Consider the following 22,449-nt stretch of genomic DNA (forward strand, 5'->3'; position numbering starts at 1 on the left):
TGATATATATATATATATATATATATATATATATCATATTTGTATTCATATCTTTCTCATTTTTAATTTCTCATAAATAATACAAGTGTCACATGAGTCACCTTCTAATTTAATACCAATGAAGATACTCCTTTTCCATTTTCATTTCATTTTCCTTTTTCGTAACATTTTTTATTAATGTGCATGGGTATATTGCGTCCCCAGCTAGTGTTATAATGGGGAGTGTGCTCCATCAGTTAACATGCACATACAAGCATACTACATAAATCATACCATTTATCTTCTCCATATTATTTCATTTCAAGTCTTTTAGTTTAACATGATCAATTGTTTTTAATAAAGAAAAAAATCATGTAACATTAACAATGAGCAATTAGATAATAATAATACTTGATGTTTCATGTGTAAGAGAAACAAATATAATAATTGTAATTAAAAGGCATGAGTACTCACCTTAATCAGATGCCTTGATAATTCACTTTAATCATCACTTTGATGACGTCAGCTTAACACCTACATTGGTGCACAATACATTATACCTTTTTTTGCATTTATCTCCAATTCAAAATATTCTCTAATTTTAATATTAATTTTACTCTCATAAATTTGTTATAAATCTAATAATTAAATATTGTTTCATTATTATTGTATTTCTTTATACAATATAAAATTCACTTTTCTCTCTCTAATTACTTAATTAATTCTAATTAGAATTAAATTTTAAGATATTCATTCTCTATTAATATATCATTTATCACTAACCATTCAATTCATTATTTATATAATTAATTTCCTAATTAGCATTTTCAATTAAAATCCATATTTCTCATTTCCTATACAATTTATTTATCCGAATCTTCTCTTCCTTCCTCCACCATCGAACTAAAATTATATCACTTGAATTCTTCCAACATAAAATAAAAATATATATTTCTTATTATTTATTCAACGAAAGAAATGAGAAATGAAAGCATATGACCTCAAACTAAGTCACTAACTTTTCCTTACAAAAGAATTCCAAAGCCCAAATTCTTCTTCTTTTTTCTTTCCCAATTTCTTTATCTCTCTCTCAATTCCTTCTTCTACCTTCTTTTAAGGTGATAAATCATTTCATAAGATTAAATTATAGAAGAAAATGTACAAAAATGCTTAAAATGTGAAAGCCTACCTTTTTCTCCTTCTCTCTCTCGTTCGGTCTCTGTCATGTCCGTTTGTTTTCTTCCAAAGGATCTAGGGACACGCACATATAACTCACGCGTAGTTAATTTACTCCATGGACGCGATCCTTCGTTCAAAATCGCAAAATGCCTTTTTCTGGGTCACGTACCCACACGGGCGGCTTCGCCTGGGTCGTGCATCCACTTCTGTTCGCGGATTCGTCCGCCTCTACCTGTTTATTAATTGGAACCAGCCTAAATAAACCAGTTCTTATACTAAATGTTGTGTATACGGATTTTTATTGTTGGCTACTTGGGATATGAATTTTTTTATTTAAATTTAAAGCTAAATGAATTATTATCTTTTAGGATTTAATTTAAACTTGGATTATACTGATACTATGCTAATGATAACTACTAGCCTATGGGATTAATAGTTTATAAATGAATGTCTTGAGACATGTAATTACAAACTTGTCTTAAATGAATTTTCTTTTCAATTTTATCTTGTGAGTGCTAGTGAATATGTGATTCATTCAAGTGCGATGCATGTATATCTACCTAATTCCAGTGGAAGTCATATTGTGAAGGCGTGGGATATATTTTTATACTTTAATATTTTCATTCTTTGTTCAGTTTTTTTATAAATAAAATATATTGACTTATTTAATGCCTCTGATAAAAAAATTTATTTATTGAAAATCTAACTCGTAAATTAAATTTATTTTCTCTCTGATTTTGTGATCTTTGAAACTTTTTCGTACTTTTTTTTTTTAATTTGATAATTACGAAGTTTGAGTTCAATTTTTTGTTTTTAATATTATGCATTTAAAGAAAGCATGTTTGTGAATGATCAAGTTCCTTTGGATGAAATAAATTTACAAATCATATTAGTTGCATTAGTAAATCCCAACCATGAATCATCTTGCATCAGGATCCCACATCAAAATCCATTATTTCCTGAATCCCAAGATGCCTATGCATACGAATGATATAATATTTTATAAACATAACTGAGTAAAAAACCCTCGTGTTAGTGGAGTTGTCATTCGGATGATTACCTTGAGCTCTGTGGGCTAGATGTTTATCTTGAGGGAATGAGATGGTTGAAGCAAAGAGTGGCATGATAGAAAAATAGATTTCATCTTGGATGAGGAGTCTAGAAGGAGTAATTTTGAAAACAATATATTGAAAGAAAGCATCCTCGTTATCCTTAGAAAGAGGTAGTCATGCCCACTCCTAGATGATGATCCCATAGAAACATATGAGCATTTATTGGGGCTTGTCATTCCTAGTTTAGAGGCTCTAGAGGATTTAGAGAAGGGTTTGAAAGTGAATGAAAATGATTTCTATGGCCGTTCTATATAAAGAAAAATGACCTATCCTATTATACAAAATTGGTGCTAATTATTATCAGATTTTGTTGCTAGATCTATTAATCTTTATTTTCCTAACCATTGAAGTTTCATCTTAGGAAAACTGGGATGGGGGTTTGCCAGAACCATTTCTAAGAGGCCTTTCTGCTGCCCGTCTTTCTGGAAGAGCTCAAATATTCCATGATGAACTAGATTCTGAGGAGCCTGAAATTAAAAGTAGTTCTGGTGATTTGATTTTTTACTTGGATGGTGCCCATAGTCCAGAAAGCATGGAAGCTTGTGCAAAATGGTTTTCTAATGTTGCAAGTGATGTTCGACATTCTTCTCATGAAAACGGTCATATTGAGAGAAAAAACTTCCAAAAGAACTTGACAAATGAGAACTGTTACAATGTAGCAGACAAAGTTTCAAAGAAGGTAATATGTGCATCTTTTTTATGTTGCATTGCAGCAAACCTTTAATAGATTCCTATGCTATGAGGGACTTTTCATCTTGTCCACTTCAGTTAGCTTAGACTGAGTGTTCCTGGTACTTATTAATTACTCCCGCAGATTCTTTTGTTCAACTGCATGGAAGTAAGAGATCCCCATCTGCTATTTCCTCAGCTGATTAATACTTGCGCTTCAAAAGGTATGCACATGGTAAGATTTTTTTCTCCTTGCATCTGTAGCGAGATTTTTAGTATTTTGACTACGTATCGTTTCTTCTTTAACTGCAAATTTAGGAATGTTCTGTTTGACAACTTGAAGAAAGAGGTGCACAGATCTAACCCAGACATGTATTTTTTTACTAGATAATTATGAGATTTTGTTTTTAATTTATATTACCAGAATAGTTTAAGCTACGGTAAAAAATAAGTTTGCCAATGAAAACCACCTAAACAATTAACAAACATATGTGGTTGCCTTTGTTAGACATGTCAAATAATTCTTACGTTCGTATATCCATACATTTTGGAATTCCACATGTTTTGAAGTTCCATTTTGGACAATTTAGGCTTGGTTTGGGATGGCTTTTTTGCTTATTCTTAAAGTAGTTTTTTAGTATAAAAATGTTAATTATTGAACTAGAAAGCTGCTTTTAGAAGCAGCAAGGAAGCCGTCCCAAACGAAGTCTTAATTTTTGTTGCCAACATAGTACTGTCTCCTGCTCACAACTTCAATTCATTTCATGAAGATACTGGACACGTGGAATTTCAGCAAAGGTACAATTCAATTGGCATCAGTTTAGGTGGCTAGCTGGGGATTTATGGGTTTGAAGGACTGCCATGTGAACATTTTTTTTAGAGAACTATATTTGTTAAGCTAGGGATCCCAAGTGATTTTAAGCACTAACGGATAGAACAAGCATCTTCTCTCTTCGGTATAGTAAGAATTGAGACTTGATACTTTTTTATCCGAAGAAAATTGCCATTAAAATGTTGGTGTTTCTTTTTAGCTTTTTTTTTTTTCCGTTTGGATTGATTACTTTTGTTTTTCTAGTGTTACTGCAAAGCATATTAAATGTCTAAACAATATGCTTACGAGTAATGTTTTTGAGATTCCTAGACAACTCATTCTATTCTTATTTTGTTTAGATTTTTGTATCGTTCAAAATGATGGAAGTGGCTTTTACGGTTGGTTCATTTATTTAAGACTTTGTTGTTGTTTTTGGTATGATAGATAGAGGGCTTCAGCATTCTCTTTTATTAGGAAATGTAACATCTTAATGCGAAAGTATGCTTTCATTGCTTTTTTTTTTAATATCATTGTGACCACTCTTGACTTTATTTGTCTCAGGTGTCCATTTTTCAAAAGCTCTTTTTGTCCCTAGCATGTCAACATATCACAAGGTTGATTCTGGGGCATCAACAATTTCATCTGATATTTCTCAGGATGTGTCTTGGCAATACAACCTTCAAAGAATCTGGGAGAAATTAATCTATGGAAAAAGAGGTATATATTTTGTAGTTCTAAGATCTTCATTGGTGTTACCTTAGCTTTGAAATTTGCTCAATATGGAAAAGGTCATACGTGGATGTAATCATGTGGGTTGGATATCACCTTAGTGGTACATCGAAAGTTAACTAGATTGTGATGAAAAATAAGCTACATTGGGTTAGGACGTTAGTCTTATGTGATTTTCCTTAAATTAACCCGATTATAATGAATGTGAAGATCAGAGAATTGATAAACACTGTAATAATAAGAAGAATAAATATTGCTTGTATATAAGAAACTTAAATAGAAAGGAAAATATGTTGGAAAGGTTAACAGTAGGAATGTAGTTGAGCTAGTTATGGATAGAAACTTGAAAGATAAAATTGTTGAGATTAATAGTGTTACTGATTAGGAGGTTGCTATTAAGATAATTATGAGCGAGAAAATTATGAATATGGTTAATGCTTGTGTTTCTCAAGTTAGATTAGAAGACAATTGAAAACATAAATTTTGTGAAAAAAATGGATGAACTACTACAATGTGTACTTGTTAAGAATTCATAGTTATTGGAAATGATTTAAATTTTTATGTAAGTCCTAATAGGATGGGTTATGAGATGATCAAGTTGGTTTTTAAATAGGGGATACAAATGAAATGATAGAAGCTATATATTGGATTTTGCAGTATTATATGATCTTGTTGAAATAGTGAACACTTTAATAAGCCAGTAGAGCACTTATTTACTTACAAATGTGGAGTCACTAAATCTTAAATTGATTATTCTTAGTTTAGAAGGAAAATAAGAAGTAAAATAATTTCTTCTTGTAAAGATTGTATATAAATTTCAGAAGGATGGTTTTTTCACACAATATAGGATAGTATTTATTGATATACATCTCAAGTGTAAAAAAAATCAAAAGAAATAGAGTCTTTGGATAAGATAATGGAATTTGAAAGTGAGAAATTGTTACTCTTTTAAGATAAATCGCCCGCCCCTAACTTGGGTTGACCCGACCAAACTCGTTGACCTGGTTGAGCGCGACTATGAGGATGAGTGTGAAACTGCGAGCGGGCCGGGCGCATGTGGGCGAGCAGGTGAGAGCTAGCTAGGGCGAGGACGACTGCGACAAACGGACAAGCGGATGGAACGCAACTGTGACAAACTGGTTAGTTCCGGGTTTATTTCAGGTTTTTGGGTTGACCCAAACCCAACCCAAATTTGCAATCTGGTCAGGATTTGAAATTATCGAGTTGTGCTAAATATTGACACTCCTACGAGAAGCTACATCACGGTACAAGTAATTAAGACTAAATGAGATATTTAGAATTTTGGTAATTGTTAAATAATCAAATTTGAGTTGTATAATAAAATTATAGGTGAGAGTGGCAAAAATGTAGACTTATAAATGTCAATAGAGAATCATTTTGGGTTGATGTGAAGAACATTTCATTATGGAGGCTATTTGTTTGGTAAGCAATGGAAAAATATAGAGAACAAAAAGGGGATTTGATGTAAATAGATTTTGTTTTTTATCTTAGGAAAGCATAGGATAAAGTACAATGAGAATTAATATGATGTACTCTGAAGAAAAATGAGTGTCAAAAGTATATTCTTAAAGGTATGTATGATAGCATATTGACTAATATTAGTAGTAGATGTGGAGTGACCAAAGAACTCCAAACTCAATACGGTTACATCAGGATATTTGTCCAGTATATAACGTTTTATATAGGTTGTTAATATGGAGAAGCTCACAAAGGTATCCCAAGTGAGATATCCTAGAATTTGTATGTTTTGTGATGATATAGTTAATAAGTGAGACCTTTGTTGAAATAAGTAGAAAGAATAATGAAAATTTATTTAGAAGATTAAGGACCTACGATTAGCTAAACAATGACCGAGCATATGTTATTCAATTTTAGTAAATGTAACAAGTAAATGAAGTGTTGTGGTTATTTTTTAAATAGTAAGATGGATGAGAAAATAGAGGATGATATAATTTTTAAAGTTAAGGCTGATTTATTGAAGTGGAGAATTGTCTCAGGTGTAATTTGTGATAAGAAAATATCATGGAGACTTGTGAATAAATTATACAAAATTGTAATTCTGTTGATTATGTTATATGAGAATGTGTTGGTAATACAAAAGGTATAATTAGCTAAATTTATTATGATAAAAATGAGGATGTTAGATGGCTGTTTAGAAAAATCATAAGTGATATACAGATAAGTGATTATGTTTGAGAGATTGTAGTAATAAAATTGATTGAATATTAAGTATTAAAAAAATATTTGGCTTGTTTGGGCATCATGTAAAATAAAGTGTAGAAGATGCATTATAAGGTTAATAAATAAAATTAATGTCAAAGAGTTTGGAAATGGTTGGTCTAGGCTAGATAAAAGATAAACATGCATAGTTGTGTAAACAAAAATTTAGTAAAATTGTTAGCACCTTATTCAACACTAGATAGGAGCAAATGAATAGTGCGGACACATAAAGCCAATGCAAAAAATTGAGATAAAGTTAATGATGATGTTGAAACATTAAACACTAGAAGTGTCAATTGGGGTTTGTGGGTCGGATATGAATTTAACTCAAAATTAACCTGACCCAAATATGCTTGACCTGAATCCAACCCATCTATTATATTGGTCAATTTGTTGTACCCAACTCAACTTGCCTGAATAAAACCTATTTAATCCCTTATTACATGGATCAACTCATCCTGTTTAATCCAAACATGATCTCTTTAACCGAAATATGAATCTTTTAACTCAAACATAATACATTTAACCTGAACTCAAATAGTAATTGGATCAGCTTCAAATCAATTTCAGGTTTTCAGGTCAACCCAAACATTAACTGAAATTGAATCAGGTTAAAATTTGAGGCCTGAACCTGACCCAGAATTTAATTGGGCCAACCCAAACTTGAATTTTGTGTCATGTTCACATCGGGTTGTTGGTTCGGCTCATTTATTGTTATCTCTACTCAAGATTATGAGGTATAAAGCTTTATATACATTTTAGCTTTATATATATAATTTGGTTAGACAGAGAAATTTTGGGCTATCAGTTGCTGGTCTCTCCAAGAAAACTACAAGAGAAGCTAAAAGTTTGACTCCCTCAATTTATGCGAGGGTTAAATCTTTTTTCATTCTTGTTACACAGACAATCAGAGTTGAAACCATCACTTGTGTGTTCCAAATCTATTAGTAATATTAGATTGATTAGAATCAAATGGATGGGATAATAGAATATTGCATTGGTGTTGGACAGAACAGTCAACGCTGTGCATTTTCTCTATACAATAATGGCAACTATATTTTCTCCTTTGTATTTTCTTTAAGGTACGCAATGCTTATTGGCCCAAGTAATTGTTTTCAGATGCTACTGTTGATAGCTGCTTAAATTCTGAGAAATCGACAAGCTTGTCATCTTTGGGATTGCTTTCTGGAGATCCTTCTCAAAAATCTGATCCAGCAAATCAAAAGGTCACTAACAGCGCAGTCATTCCATCGTTGCCGTTGACATTAAAATTTTTGAGGGATTGTGTGAGAGAAAACCCTACTCTTCAGCTTCAGGTAAAATGACATGATCATTAATAGATTTAGAATTGCATCATCCTTTCCTGTTGTTGTTGGGATTACCCAATGCAGGAGGCTCCCTCCAACTATGGGCATTACTAAGAAAAAAAAAGCAGAACTAAAGATGAGAATGATTTGATTTCGAGTTAATCTTTGTCTCAACTCAACATCCCTTGAAACGTTAACATGTGGATTGAACATATTTGATTTTGAACATGTTCGGCTTGAATCAAATTGATTTTGAGCCAGCTCAAAATATTTATTTTTCTTTTTGATAGATTTGACTTATATTAAGAAAGATAGAGGTAGACCTAAAAATACTTGATTATAAAATATTAGAAATGATATTTCTTTATTATATTTAAACGAGAATTTGACTTTTAACATGACACAATAGAGAAAAAGGATTCATGTAGCCTGACTCCACGTAGTAGGACAAAGGCTCGATTTTGTTGTTGTTAGATTTTAAAAAAATATTTAATAAGCATATATGGACATTTATACTTCTCTCTCTCTCTCTTCGGTTTTCGAGATAAAATCTCGACCCTAAATAGAACCAACATTTATTCTAAAATTTCATATTTTTCTGTCTGTGTTCTAAATCCAGGTTCTGGTGACTGGATCCTTGCATCTAGTGGGTGATGTATTGAGGCTTCTGAAGAGATGATTGGAATGATCATCCTAAAGCTATCCCTTCTGAACATTTATGTAAGTTGGCACCTTCCAAATTTCTCAGTATCACAGCATGAGTAATTCTGCACCTGTTCATGGATGGCAGATTGGTAATTAATTGCTTGTTCCAATAAATTAAATGATTATTCTTCTTATTTTTCTGTAATGTATGACTCAATTTCTTAGAGGGATCAGATGATGCCCACACTACTCAGTATGATTTCTTTTACTCTGTGAGGATGTAGTAACATTCATTTGAAAGGATTTAAATTTCTCTATGATTGATTAACAATTTGTATACATTCTATTATGCTTATTGTTCTAAATGTATATCATAAATCAAATATTATGAAGTTGGGCAATATTTATAGAACTAACTTATCTTGTTTCTTGAATGATCCAAATCACATTTGGTTCTATTCTAATGTTTATGATTACTACTAGAAAGTACATCAATAATCATTGGGCAAATGCAATTTTTCATAATAATTTGATAAATTAAAGATTTATTTGAGATGGCTAGAATTTTTTATAAAATTGATTGTAATGTTTTTACGGAAAAAATAGTTTTTTTGAAAGCTGTTGTAGAAAGTGATTTTCTACAATAAAAATGTATTGAAATCAAAGATAAAATAAAAATTATGATTGTGATATGAAGATCATAATAGTTCTTTGGAAGTGTTGCCTTCGAATATATAGCTGCATTTGTAATTTTATATGAATGTTCATGTCTTGTAAGTCAACATTTTTTATGAACATGTACTATACATTTTATTTATCTCGCAATAAATGCAATGATTTTGAGATCAAAATATATGCAATGATTTTGAGTTCAATATTTTGATGCAAAATTTTATTTTAATGATCATAGATGATCCTGCAATGGAATATGTTTGAGATATTGATAGAATTTAACCGAAAATGACAATTTTAAACCCTATTAAGCAACTTAAATTTTATCTATTTCAATTATTTATTTATGTACTAAATAAGTTTTAATTTTTAGTTTATTTAGTAATTATAAATGTTCTAATATGAATTATTTATAAGTGCAATTTTCTATTGTGAATTTAATATTTGTTCTATAAGCATAAATTTATATTTAAGCATATAATATAAATTTAAAAAATTTAAATTTATAAGTTTATATATGAATTTAACTTATATTAATTGTGACGTAATTGAGCATTCTACATTTTATAATTCCCATCTTTTATTTTTTGTGTTTCTAAGAATGAAAGAGGGAGAGCATAACTTATAATGTAATTTTAAAATTTGTATCAATAATTAAAAAAAAAAAAACTATAGTAATATTTTCTCTCAATATTATTTCTATTATATATCATAATATAATTAAAAAAGTATAAAATTAATTCACCTATGTTGTATTCATCTTAAATTTTATCATATATTATATTTTATAAAATTAGAAGTGCTATTATTAGAATGATGAAAGAAGATTAAAATTAGATTAAATATATCAAATTATTAATGATTAAATTTATTTTTCTCTAAAAAGATTAAATACTAAATATGAGGATTAATCATCTAATATTTTTGCATCAATTAATATTTCAAAATTAAATCAAAATTAATTTATCCTTTTTTATCAAATATTTTATTAGATTGTATGCGGTAAACAAAAAAAAAATTAGAAGAATTCATGTTTAATTCGAGTTTAAACATGAAATATTCAAAATTTAGGGTATGAACTGTGAACTAATCAGTATACTTGACCGCTAAGTGGCTTGTTTTCAAAGTAGCCGTTGGGCAGCCCCGCTCCTTAAAAAAATTCAAAATCACAGGCCTCCAAAATCTAAGCCCCCAAAACACCCATCCATCCAACCAAAAAAGCTTTTCTTCCACCAAATCTCTCCCCCTTTCTGGCCAACTGTTTCCAAATTTGCATACCACTATCTATCCTCTTCTCTTCTCCCCTAACTTCTCACTCTTTTCCCCAATCATCAATGGTCATCTTCTCCACTTCTCTCACCAACACCTTTGACTTGTACTACAAGCCCCTTGCAATCCTCTACAGCCACACCACCCCCATCTCCCCCCTCGCCCTCGCCAGTGAGTTCATCCTCAGCGCTTCCATCTCAACGACACCATTGCTTGGCAAAAACCCAAACTCCTATTCTTCTGCTTCGGACATCGTAACGGCTCTATCAAAGCCTAAATTGCCTCGAGCAACCGTATCTTTACCACTCACAAAAATCATCACATTCACGTCTAGAAAATCTCCCATCACCCTAAAAGAGCTTTCCACCTTATAATCACTTTCCCTATTGTTAGTCATCAAACTCATTCACCGAAAAAGCTTCACCCAAAATCGACAAAATCACAAGCAACTTTGGATTGAGCATGATGACACTATCTCATGCCTTGGTGTTTGTAACAATATTATTTACTCAGGCTCTAGGGTAGGATCCTCAAGGTATAGGCAGCCACCAAAATCAAGAGCTTGAAATCAATTAGAACTCATGACGTCGCCATTAATAGCCTGGTTGTTCATAAGGGAGTGATATGCACAACCTTGGCTGTGGCAAGATCAGACTTTGGGCAAAAGGGAAGACCTCTCACTACATAAATATCACTATGAAATTTCACATTTTTTCAGTATTTGATTAGATTATTAAACAATGATAGTATCTTTTTTATGATTACTACTTTAAATTTTATAAAACAATCAAGTTATCTATGAAATACCTCATCTGGAACTCCTTCGATCATGCTAGAATCTCTTAAAATACCAAACAGTTTAATACAGTAAGATCAGAAGGATGAGAGTTCTTCATTGGTCTGTAAAAGCCTCATAACGACAAAAAAGACTTACTGTTCTGGTGATGTTAGCTGCCTCAAGTTGTACTTGGCGAACTCTTTATACTTCTCAACGACTCCAATCAAGCAGATAGTCTGCAATGAAAGGAAAAGGTGATATTTATAGTATGAAAAAATTAAAAAAATGAAACAGCCCAAAATCTCAAAGTCTGGCATGCTTTATTCTCCAATAAATGTCTACAGATTTGTTCCAAGTTGTGACAAAATTTAGATCTTAAACAAGAGAGGGAGAAGGACAGCTTCTATGATATACATTTTGCAGAAGAATTTAAGGATAAACATAGAGTTTTTTCTTAAATATTGAAGGGGAAGAGTCGCTCTCAACCCCTCATGGATTACACCACTGATTCAAAGGTAATTTGGTTGGTCATATAAAAGATTGCAGCATCATATAAAAAGGCAAAATAAATACAGTCAATTCATTTGTATTTTCTTCACAATATATACATAAAAAGAATGACATTTGGAAAACGAATATAACAACAACAAGCCTTTATCCCCGTACATGAGAAACGAATCATGAAGTACAATCATTTTGGCATTTAACAAATGAAGCAATTTTTTAAATAAGTTTACTAACTAAAAAATAAGATGACTCTGCATTTTTTTTAACTTTTAAAAAATATGATCGAGTACCACGAGAATGAATTTAATGGATATCAAGAAGACAATGTGTGCATCAATAATGTGTTGAAGATAATTTAGATGTGCTAGGAAGTAATGACCAGTATTTGCAATAATTTTTTAGTAAATCAAAAATTCCAAATCATAGTAGATTTATATGAAAGATCAACATCAATATAGCATCTATTTGAATTACAATGATGTGTATCAAAATTATTTAAAATTAGTTATATTGGTGAGTTTTATTTGAAAATAATAAAATTTTGATCAGTTAGATTTCTTAAGTTCTTAAGTAGATGAGATCTTAGAACAATATATGATAGCCGCGTTGACAGAAGAATTCAACCGGAGGGGTTAATTTCAAATACTTCAAGATGCACTCAAATATTCACAAAATTCAAATATTTTTCAAGTGACTTCAAAATCACCCCGATGATGGCCGCGTTGAAAGAAGATTTCAATCGGAGGGGTTAATTTCAAATACTTCAAAATGCCCTCAAATATCCACCCAATTCAATTTTTTTTCAAGTGACCTCAAAGTCACCCCGATGATGGCCGCGTTAACAAGAGATCTCAACCGGACGGGTTAATTTCAAATACTCAAAATGCCCTCAAATATCCACAAAATTCAAATATTTTTCAAGTGACCTCAAAGTCATCCCAATGATGGCCGTGTTGAAAGAAGATCTCAACCACAGGGGTTCACAAATATTTTCTAAATGCCACCCAAATGCTCATTAGAACTCCAAAATTCCACAGAAATTCTCAAAATCTCAAACCTCCAAGATATTTAAAACTAAAATCCAACCATAAATCACTTAAAACAAAATTCATCCACCCTCCGCAATAGTTTGTCGGGATGGACAAATTGAAATTTACTTCAGCTCACATAGAGCTAATGCCTAGTCGAAAATATCACTATTATTTATTTTCAAATAGTCTTCTGCCAGTAAGGACGTGGTATGTGTCCTCTGACCGGCAGTTTTGCCGCCAAATGGCACCGCAAGATAAACGGTTATGACTCGGGGCCCTCTGAACCGAGTGATTTGCCGCCAAATGGCACCATGAAATATCGGTTATGGCCAGAGCCAATACGTTATTTAATGACATCAAATTATTGAGATATGAATTAATATGATATAATCGATAGGGCACAAAGCCCTCTGTTAGCTAAGCTGGATTCAAATTTGTCCCCTTAGACAAATATCCATCCCATATCTACAAGATATCCTTGGACGAAGCAGCCCATAGCTGCCGACAAGAATCCTTCTATCAGGTTGGGTCGACTACCTCCTCTGACTAAGAAGACCAGGGACAATGATGGCCCAGGACGACGGAACCATGAGATCTTGATCGGATCCATCATCCATTCCCCTAATATTCGCTTTAAGTGCAAGATGGTGAAATTTCTATTTTAAATATCAAACTTCTGAAATATCTCAACCCAAATTTTCAAACATCCAAACTTTTCAAATACATATGCCCATGTTGCTACTATATGCCAGATAACACGTATCTATACGTATCTGATTGACGACTAACCTTAATCGAAAGTTCTCTCTCGTTACCGCGAGGAGTAATTAACTATTGGGGCTTGCGCCTATAGGAAGCCAGAACTCAGATCATGAAGTCCTTGCAAAATGAGGGCAAAATCTCTGGGTAGTGTCTTATCTACAAACTCATATGCATTCCCAAAATTTACCACGGAACTTAATCTGTTAAAACTCCCCCGAAAAGAAAGAAAAGCAAAGCGAGCGCAGGCCAGGGACGAATTTTCAGAGCCCACAGTAATCTATTGAAAATTTTTATCTCTATTGATAATAAATTTCATCTCAGATCATAACAGAAAAATCAGTATGAATGAAATACATACATAGAAATCGGGACAACAATCTCAACAAACATATACTAAATTTTCAGGGTGAGCTATCTGGCATATTTTGCATTTTAGATTGCATTCAGAAGGTTCAATTACCGATAGGGTGCCAGCATGGCCATGCAAATAAACTCAAAAAGAAGCAGTGAAAACCTGTACTGATCTTTAAGAAGAAAAAGCTAATGAAGGTACAACTCACATATACTTCATGGTAGCAAAACTATAGGGCCAGTAATATGTGAAGTCAATGACAGTAAAAAATTTACCTTAGCAATTTGAACTATAATGGTCTTATCTGGGTTTTTAAGATCCACCTTATGAGGCTGAGGAACAGATTTTGCAACAGCATTTATGATGGCCATTCTCTCAATACCCGTATTTGAGCGTGCTTCATATAATACTGCAAACTGCAGATAACAAATGGATAAGACCAAGTATTTTCAACCTAAATGCTTAATTTCTACACACTAAAGAGCATGATGGAAACTTAAAAACTGCAAGACACTGACTACTAGACAAAAATTAGCACATATAATTGCAAAATTATACAAAAGTAGGAACTGCAGTGGTTTTGAAGTAGTATTATTTAAAAAGGAAAATGATTTCAATGTGAAGTATAAATTTTCAGGATACTGAACATTGGATAAAATAAGCATGCACAAATTATCGCATAAATAAGTACAAAGAAAGAACTCTACGGTTTATGCAGTAAGTTGCATAAAAGCCAAAACTAAACAAAGAAAATGCTTTTTCTAGTTTTGTCCCCCAACCAACAAAATTGATCCAAAATGGTCTCTCGGATACAATATTAGATCAATTTTATGTAGTCAATGGACTAAATTAAGATCAATTACACACAATTTTTTCATTAAATATCATTTTGGATCAATTTTTTATAGTCGATAGACTGAATTAGAGAAATATGATACTGTGGTGGGACTAAATTGGCCACATGCGAATAGTCTAGAGATCATTTATGGATTTAATCTGTTTCATAGACTTCAAAAGAATTTAAATAAAAAACTAGATGTTTTTGATGGGTTAAGTAGATTCTTGTACTCTGCATGCGTTCCCTGAACAATAAACGATCAGCAAATGCGGGAACATGTAAAATGTCCTTGTTATTTTGAAGCCAATAAAATTGAAGGCGTGTCAAGAAGACAACATTTGCTGTGTAGCTTTTAAATCACTGGTCAGTAGGTTAAAATAATTACAAAAATCTTAGAAACAATCATCATAGCCATCATCTGGATGCATCTATATACAAATAAAAAATGCCAGAAAAATCATTCTATATCAAAAAGAATTGAAGCCCAGAAGTAGAATACAACAAAGAAGCTTTACCTTCAGGGGAGAAGAAGTATCAAGTGGAAAATATTGCTCAATTAATGGTTTTATTGACTTTGAAATTTCCTCTTCTGACGCATAACATGTTACTTCGGCTGGCAGAACTCTCAAAATAAATCTGCATAAAAATTTCACATTTAATTTAGTATTCTGAATCAGATAAGAATCTGGCATAGATAAACACAAAGCGAAATCAAGGAATTATGTACCTCGACATATGTTTTTTTGTTGAAGCAGCTGAACTTATCATTTGCTTAGCTACGGCAACAGGACTGGGATCTCCAGGCCTTCTATGCATTTGAACGAAGATGCAGCCATTACAACCAGAATCAAGGCTGACAAAATGTCTCTTTTTCAACAGCAGGAAATATGTTAAAGGTCAGTTAATCAACATTGAATTTCAACAGTAAAGAAAAAGAGATTGCACAATTTAGAAAAAGCATTTAAAATTCTTGCAGATTTATTGAGAATCTTACAAGAAATGGATTATGACAATAAATGCGAGAACTAAGAAAACAATATATGGTAAAGCAACAAAAATAAAAAGGTCCTACTTAAACGAATGCCTATAGATAGATTCATATTTATGTTAGCCCGGTCCTTAGCAGACCAGTCCAGCCGGCCCCTTCTAAGGGGCCGGTTCACGTGTATCAGAGAAGGGGCGGCGGCAATAAGGAGAGAGAGGGTTTGGGTGGGATCCACTAGAATTCAAATTAAAATTTAGGAGCCAAAGGAGGGGGCGGCAAGGGCTAGTAGATCATTTGGCTTCTTGTTGTAATTGTATGCCTTAAGTATGAGGGGGGAGATTAGGGTTAGGGTTATGCTTGATTATTGTTTCTCTTAGAGTTCTCTTTTGTATCTTGGGCCCTAGACTCATCGTCTAGGGATTGGGAGAGAAAGATCCTCCTTCGAATTGAAGATCAATTGTATCTTTGCTTTGTACTTGCTTTGATTTGATTCCTATAACACAACTCACAATCTACTATTTTGGATTGTTTTCTCCGAAGTTCTTGAGTTTTTCTTGACGTTTTTATCAATTATTGTTAGAGTTGCTTGCGAACTCAAGTATTTTCCATTAGGGTTATTTGCGAACTCAAGTATTTCCTATCAATTTACCTAGTGATTGGCCAGCTGACCTCTATTATGGCTAATTACTGCAAAGGTTTACACGGGGATAATGTAAACCCATGTAAATAAAAGATAGTTTCCTAGGAGAAAACATCAAACACAAACAATTAGATCAAACCAAGAATCCAAAACAAACTCTAAAATTACTGGGCCCTACTGCAACAATGTAAGGCTCAGGAATTTAACTGGCTAGCTTCTCGCTGGCATATGTGACAAATATAGTGAAGGCTAACTTTTCCAAGCAAATACTAGCCAACCGCTTTAAAAACCTCCATTTTGTCACCCACAAGCAATTTTCACAGGAACGATCAAACCTAATTTAACCAACTAAGCGATAGGCAACACATTAAAATAGCAACATGCAAGCTTTAGAATATTTTATTCATGCAATAGTAAAATGTCATGACCTTCTTCTACAAACTACAACCATGAAAAAGTAACCATATTTTACCACTCCAGATCAAAGATGTTCAGTGAATCTTCCATTTTTTTCTAATTTCCAAAGTGTTTTATTAACAATAGCATTTACAATTCAAACAATAAAATCATCGTCTTCACATCACTAAGGTCAACAGTTAACTATTGAGAAAAATCAGTAACAATCACCAATACATCTTTTCCAAATATAAAACTGAATCAAAATTTTTGTCATGCTACTTCCGTTAAAAAAAAACTCAGCTTAAAAGCTATTTTCTAATCACAAAATAACAGTGGCTAGTTAGTAAAACATTTGACACTTGAGCTGTTGTGCTCAAGAGAAGTGAAGTAAAAAAATATGATATTAAATATATGACATCAAAATTTGTAAATTTAGCGTCTTAAATAGTAGTCAGTATGAAAATATCAGGTTGTGTTAATAAACCATAAGCAAACAAAAACAAATGAATAAATTAATATCTTTAGAATTTAATAATGACACACTCAGAATGCATGAAGCTATCTCAAATTGACAATGCATCTAGTAAATGAGCCAGCGTGCAAGAAAAATTTAGGAAAAATGAAACTGAGATCATGATTCAAGAACAATATTAATTACCATGAGATTGTACAAGAAACAAAAAAAGCATGATAAAAAAAAATTATGGTTAATTCATATGGAAATTTTTTTTATTTGCCATTATAAATTCTCATTATTCAAATATGCAGCACAAAGATGGTCCCTTCACAACTCATTTCATGAAGCTTACCTTGTTCCTATCACCCAACTCACTAAGCTCATCTTCAATAAGCTCATCAATGGGCTTATTCTCTGTAACAACCAAGCCTACAGGTTCACGTGCTGGTGGATCTTTTCCCAGGCATTGCCTCTTCACAGGTGCTGAATCATTTTCTTGTTCATGCTTCTCCGCTTGACTATCCTCCCTATGAGGAGATTCATCCTCCACTTTGTCCTTTTTATTTTCTATGGGTTTCTCAGTCTCTTCTTCATGCTCCAGGACTTCTTCCTTCTTTGCGAGGGGGGGTTCATCTTCATCACTAGAAGAATCAGAATCCTTAAACTTAATTATCTTGTTTACTGGTTTAGTGGGAATTGCCTTGCACTTGGAACCAGAATCTGACCCATGAACAAGCTCCTCATAAAACTGCATGACATATTAAACCACTTTTGAAAGTAAGAGAATAAAAATAAAAAGCATCAGATATATTTATGCAGGTTTATAAAATTAAAAAAGTAATAATAAGCTAAAGGATGACAAAGAACAGCTATCCTGAAAAATATAGTTAAATATAAAACTCCAAACATTCCAATTTTTATTTTAATTCCATATGGAAATTGACTAAATTCATTTATGAAGTCTCACATCAAATATGGTCGACTTGTGCCTTCACCATGCAAAATATGGCAACTTATGCCACATAAACCTACATACATTCTAATTTTCAAATTTTAATGAAGATAATTATGAATTTTGGAAGATAAAAACGCAAACCATGCTAATGTTGTAAGGGGTTCTGATTATTCATTATGGTAGATTATCAAGAACCAGGAAATGAGAGCCAACTCTCTATAGAATTTATATTTTTGCACCAAGCCACCTCATCATCTCATTGCGGCCGCCTTGCGCAAGGTATAAATTCAAGAACCTTGAAATTAACTACCCATTCGCATAGTTCCAACACGGTGCGAAACTTATAGTAATTGGGTTGGTTGCCTTGAGGAAATGTAGGGCGCATCAAGATATGCATTCTTGCTTTGACGAGAATTTGCTTATGGCTTAATAGGAAGTGTTGCGACATTATCTACAATAGAACAATAACATATAGTTGTTGCAAAGTCAACTTCAGAGGCAATATGTTTGTGAAGCATTTTTAAGGATATTGAATGGCAACGAGTATCAGAATAGCATTATGATATGGCAATAAATCAATCATAGCAATAAGCAACAATATAATCAATCATGAGTGAACCAAGCATATTGTAATGATATGAGAAACCATTGAAAAAGCCAACATTTTCCTAAGGCATGTGTCAAAGACAGAAGGACTAACTGACATTTTACAAAAGCATTGCCAAAAGTAAAATTAATAAGAGTTGTAAAGGAAAGTGATTAAGAGGAGGTGTTGAAGACTAATTTACTTTCTGTAGTGATTTAGAATGTGTTCGTTTTGGACATTCTATGAGCTAAGCATAAAACTTTATCTCTTAGTAGTTTTTAGTATTTAAAACTCATGCATGTATACTGGCATTTGAGAATATTCTAGAGATATGTTAAGCATAATAAAAGGACTATAGATCTCCTATAAATAGGGGTCAGACTCTCCTTATTTGTATAACAACACATCTAGTGTTCATGAAATGTTAGTAAAGTTTAGAAGAGTTTAGTATCTTTAACTCATGCACATCTAGTGGGATTTGGAAATATTATGGAGATATAATGAGCATAATAAAAGTTGTGGAGATCACTTATATATAAGTTTGGGACTCTCCTCATTTGTATCACAACATATCATGGGTTTATGAAATGTTAGTATAGTTTTTTTTTTCTTTACCGGTTCTTTCCTCTTCCCTTTTCCTTCTGTTCTTAAGCTCCTTACGCCAAGTCATTTCCCATCCCCTCCTAGGTATTGACCACTTCCCGATTATCTAACAGACCCTTGATCGTACTAGAGAAAATCAAGTAACAATGGATATCTCAAGGAAAAAAAAAGACAAAACTTAAAAAAAAAAAAAAAAAAAAAATTAAAAACATGAAGATCGGATTATGAATCAACAAATGAGAAAAATATAAAAATTGCTCAAATGCTGCACCTTGAACCGAAAGCAAGAACGCCAATTATAAAACTTAGCCGGAGTTCAACTCTTGCACCAAAATCAAACATTAAGGAACAAAGGATAAAAACCCGACAAAGAAAGCCCTTCAAAGATCTCAGCTTTTCGCAGAGAAAGGCAAAATACGTAAAAGATAACAAAACTAGGCGAGTCACTTTCGAAATTTGAAAATTAGAAAGCTCTTCAAAGATCTCAGCTTTTATACCGATTCAAGGAGATTTAGGGCTTCGTTTGTGGCTTGCCGCTCCCTTCCGCCATCACAAGTGATGAAGAAACCCTGCACTCCTGGGCGAAGCGGATACAACCCCTTCTTAACGGGTTTCTGTAGAATTCAAAGTAAGATTTGACTGAGAAAATTCTACTTCGAATGAAGAATAGCAGTTGCGAAGAAAACAAACAAAGAGAGCATTACACCGTGAGGCAAAAATTTTCTCTTTTTGCCTTTGTTGTTGTTGTTGGAGCCGGGCTGGTTTTCTGCCGCCATTGCTATCGATCCCACCGCTTACTGGCTTGCTGAAAATCACTTCTAAATAAGAGAAACTGACGTGAAGTATGTTGGCATTGCGGTTTATTTTTGCTAAAGTTTACCCCCCAAAATTTTTTTTTTCCAAAGGTATTTAATTTAAAAATATATGCATGAGGATGAACATTAAGCACGAGTTTTAAACCCTGCTTTTCAATTAAATAAATATAATCCTCTATAGAATTACTTTTAATTACAAAATTAATCATAAGATACATTTCTTAATCATAAAATGAATTACTTTATATTTATATTATTCTTTTAATGATTTTATTAAATTCTACACATAGGTCTTAAGTTCAAAATTGTCCATTAATCCCACACAACTATAACGAGAATACTTTAAAAAATATATTTATATAATAGAAAAAAAAAAAGAAATAGTAAGGTTTTGTTTGTGATGGCTTTTTTTATGCTTAATTTTTGTGCTAAAAAGTTAATTTAAGAAGGAACGAAAAAGCCGTCCCAAATGAAGCCTAAGATTTTTGTAAAAATATACATAATTATATAATGAATACAGCTACTAGGTAATACAAATACAATATGACAAATAACGACAAGAAAAAGCTTTCCTTAGATGATGAGGCTGTAGAAACTCATACTCTAATTCTTGAGGAGAAAGCAGAGAACGAATGATGAAGAAGAACAGTAAAGAGAAACTTTATTTTCTTGTATCTTGCTTTTCATTACAGAGCCTATGACTATATATAATAGCTATGGTTAAGCTTTACACGTGTACACTAGTTATTGGAGGACAAGAAGAGAATAAGTAATACATGACTTAAGTATTCTAACATTCCCCCTCAAACTGACAATTGGGTCCAATTGTCAGTTTGGATCGAAGAATTTTGAACCTGGGTGTAGAGAGTGGTTTTGTGAGAATATCCGCAAGCTGATCTTCACTACTGATAGGCAGAAGACGAATGATCTTGTTTTGAATGTGATCCCGAACAAAGCGTTGATCAATTTCGATATGCTTTGTTCGAGCGTGAAATACAGGATTATTCGCTAATGCAATGGTAGAGGTATTGTCACAAAATAGATCAACTGGATTAGAATGATCAATGAGAAAATCTGCAAGTAGTTTCTTGATCCAGATTGTATCCGCTGTTGCTGAAGCTAACGCCCGGTACTCCGATTCTGTTGATGAACGGGAGACAGTTGCTTGCTTCTTAACTGTCCAGGAGACCAGTGTTTCACCAAGAAAAGTACAAAATCCAGTTGTGGATTTACGCGTGATCGGGTCCGACGCCCAGTCTGCGTCTGAGAAGGTTCGGAGCGTGAGGTTTGAACGGGTGATGGGAAGACCGAATGCCAACGTGCCTTGTATATAGCGAAGCAGCTTCTTGAGCATAGCCGTGTGTTGAACTTCTGGACTGTGCATATGTTGGGATAGCATGTTAACTGCATAAGCTATGTCCGGTCGTGTTAAGGTAAGATATTGAAGGGAGCCAATGATACGCCTGTAGGAGCTGGCTGAGAAGCACGATTGATCGGTGGGAGAGACACCTGGTAATTTTGTTGACAAGGGATTAGCTACCGAGTTGCATTTTTGCAGCTCGGCAAGTTTTAGAATGGATTGGGCATAAATAGTTTGAGATAGAAAGTAATCTGGAGATGAGTCGATCTTTATGCCGAGGAAGTGATGCGCATTTCCCAAGTTTTTCATTGTAAATTTCGATTGAAGCTGTGCTATCAGGGTCTTTATGGCTGTGGGATCGTTGCCGGTTAGTAGTATGTCGTCGACATATACTAGCAGGTAAATGTGAATATGTTTGCGATGAAGACTAAGCAGGGATGGATCGGCCTGGCTGTGTTTGAAGCCGAGTTGTAGAAAATAGGGCGTAAAAGTTGTATACCACTGGCGAAGAGCCTGACGTAATCCATAGATTGCTTTCCTCAAACAACAGACGTGATCGGGATTGGAAGAATCTTCGAATCCTCTGGGTTGTTTCATATAAACTATTTCGTTGATGTCACCGTGTAAGAAGGCATTGGCCACGTCGAGTTGTTGTATTGGCCATTTGTAGAAAAGTGCGATAGTGAACAGGATACGAATGGTTGGTAGCTTGGCTACCGGACTAAATGTTTCCTGGTAGTCGAGACCAAATTCTTGTTGATTTCCTTG

The 22,449-nt window shown here is 33.1% G+C and overlaps 2 protein-coding genes across 3 annotated transcripts in view; one reads left to right on the forward strand and one right to left on the reverse strand.

Annotated features, from left to right (window-relative positions):
- Positions 1 to 9,073, forward strand: part of LOC110105744 (folylpolyglutamate synthase) — a 35,097-nt gene extending 26,024 nt beyond the window's left edge. The window contains exons 12-16 of one of the 2 annotated variants that reach the window (XM_020835352.2): positions 2,632 to 2,949; positions 3,085 to 3,163; positions 4,312 to 4,467; positions 7,840 to 8,036; positions 8,647 to 9,073. In XM_020835352.2, coding sequence (XP_020691011.1) covers positions 2,632 to 2,949; positions 3,085 to 3,163; positions 4,312 to 4,467; positions 7,840 to 8,036; positions 8,647 to 8,706 — 810 coding nt within the window. In that variant the 3' untranslated portion in view covers positions 8,707 to 9,073. Of the gene's footprint in view, positions 1 to 2,631; positions 2,950 to 3,084; positions 3,175 to 4,311; positions 4,468 to 7,839; positions 8,037 to 8,646 lie in introns of those variants that run through there. The other variant, XM_020835355.2, reaches the window with a different exon arrangement.
- Positions 9,074 to 11,408: 2,335 nt separating this feature from the next.
- LOC110105745 (THUMP domain-containing protein 1 homolog) lies at positions 11,409 to 20,367 on the reverse strand. Its single transcript, XM_020835356.2, has 7 exons — positions 20,211 to 20,367; positions 20,004 to 20,120; positions 17,715 to 18,110; positions 15,609 to 15,748; positions 15,397 to 15,517; positions 14,319 to 14,459; positions 11,409 to 11,627 (listed from the first exon to the last, which is right to left on the reverse strand). The coding sequence occupies exons 1-7, from the start codon at positions 20,280 to 20,282 to the stop codon at positions 11,544 to 11,546; spliced, it is 1,071 nt and encodes a 356-aa protein (XP_020691015.1). The 5' UTR covers positions 20,283 to 20,367; the 3' UTR covers positions 11,409 to 11,543.
- Positions 20,368 to 22,449: the final 2,082 nt, after the last annotated feature.

Source organism: Dendrobium catenatum, unplaced genomic scaffold, assembly GCF_001605985.2.
Source record: "Dendrobium catenatum unplaced genomic scaffold, ASM160598v2 fragScaff_scaffold_133, whole genome shotgun sequence".
Lineage (NCBI taxonomy): Eukaryota > Viridiplantae > Streptophyta > Magnoliopsida > Asparagales > Orchidaceae > Dendrobium > Dendrobium catenatum.

What these genes read in the sequence shown, in the direction of transcription:
- LOC110105745 (XM_020835356.2), bottom strand. Translation starts at nt 20,282, where the DNA reads ATGGCGGCAGAAAACCAGCCCGGCTCCAACAACAACAACAAAGGCAAA. An exon ending in GAAAATTTTTGCCTCACGGT is followed by an intron (nt 20,121 to 20,210) that starts GTAATGCTCTCT and finishes TGAATTCTACAG; the next exon opens with AAACCCGTTAAGAAGGGGTT. An exon ending in AGTTGGGTGATAGGAACAAG is followed by an intron (nt 15,749 to 17,714) that starts GTAAGCTTCATG and finishes CTGTTGAAAAAG; the next exon opens with AGACATTTTGTCAGCCTTGA.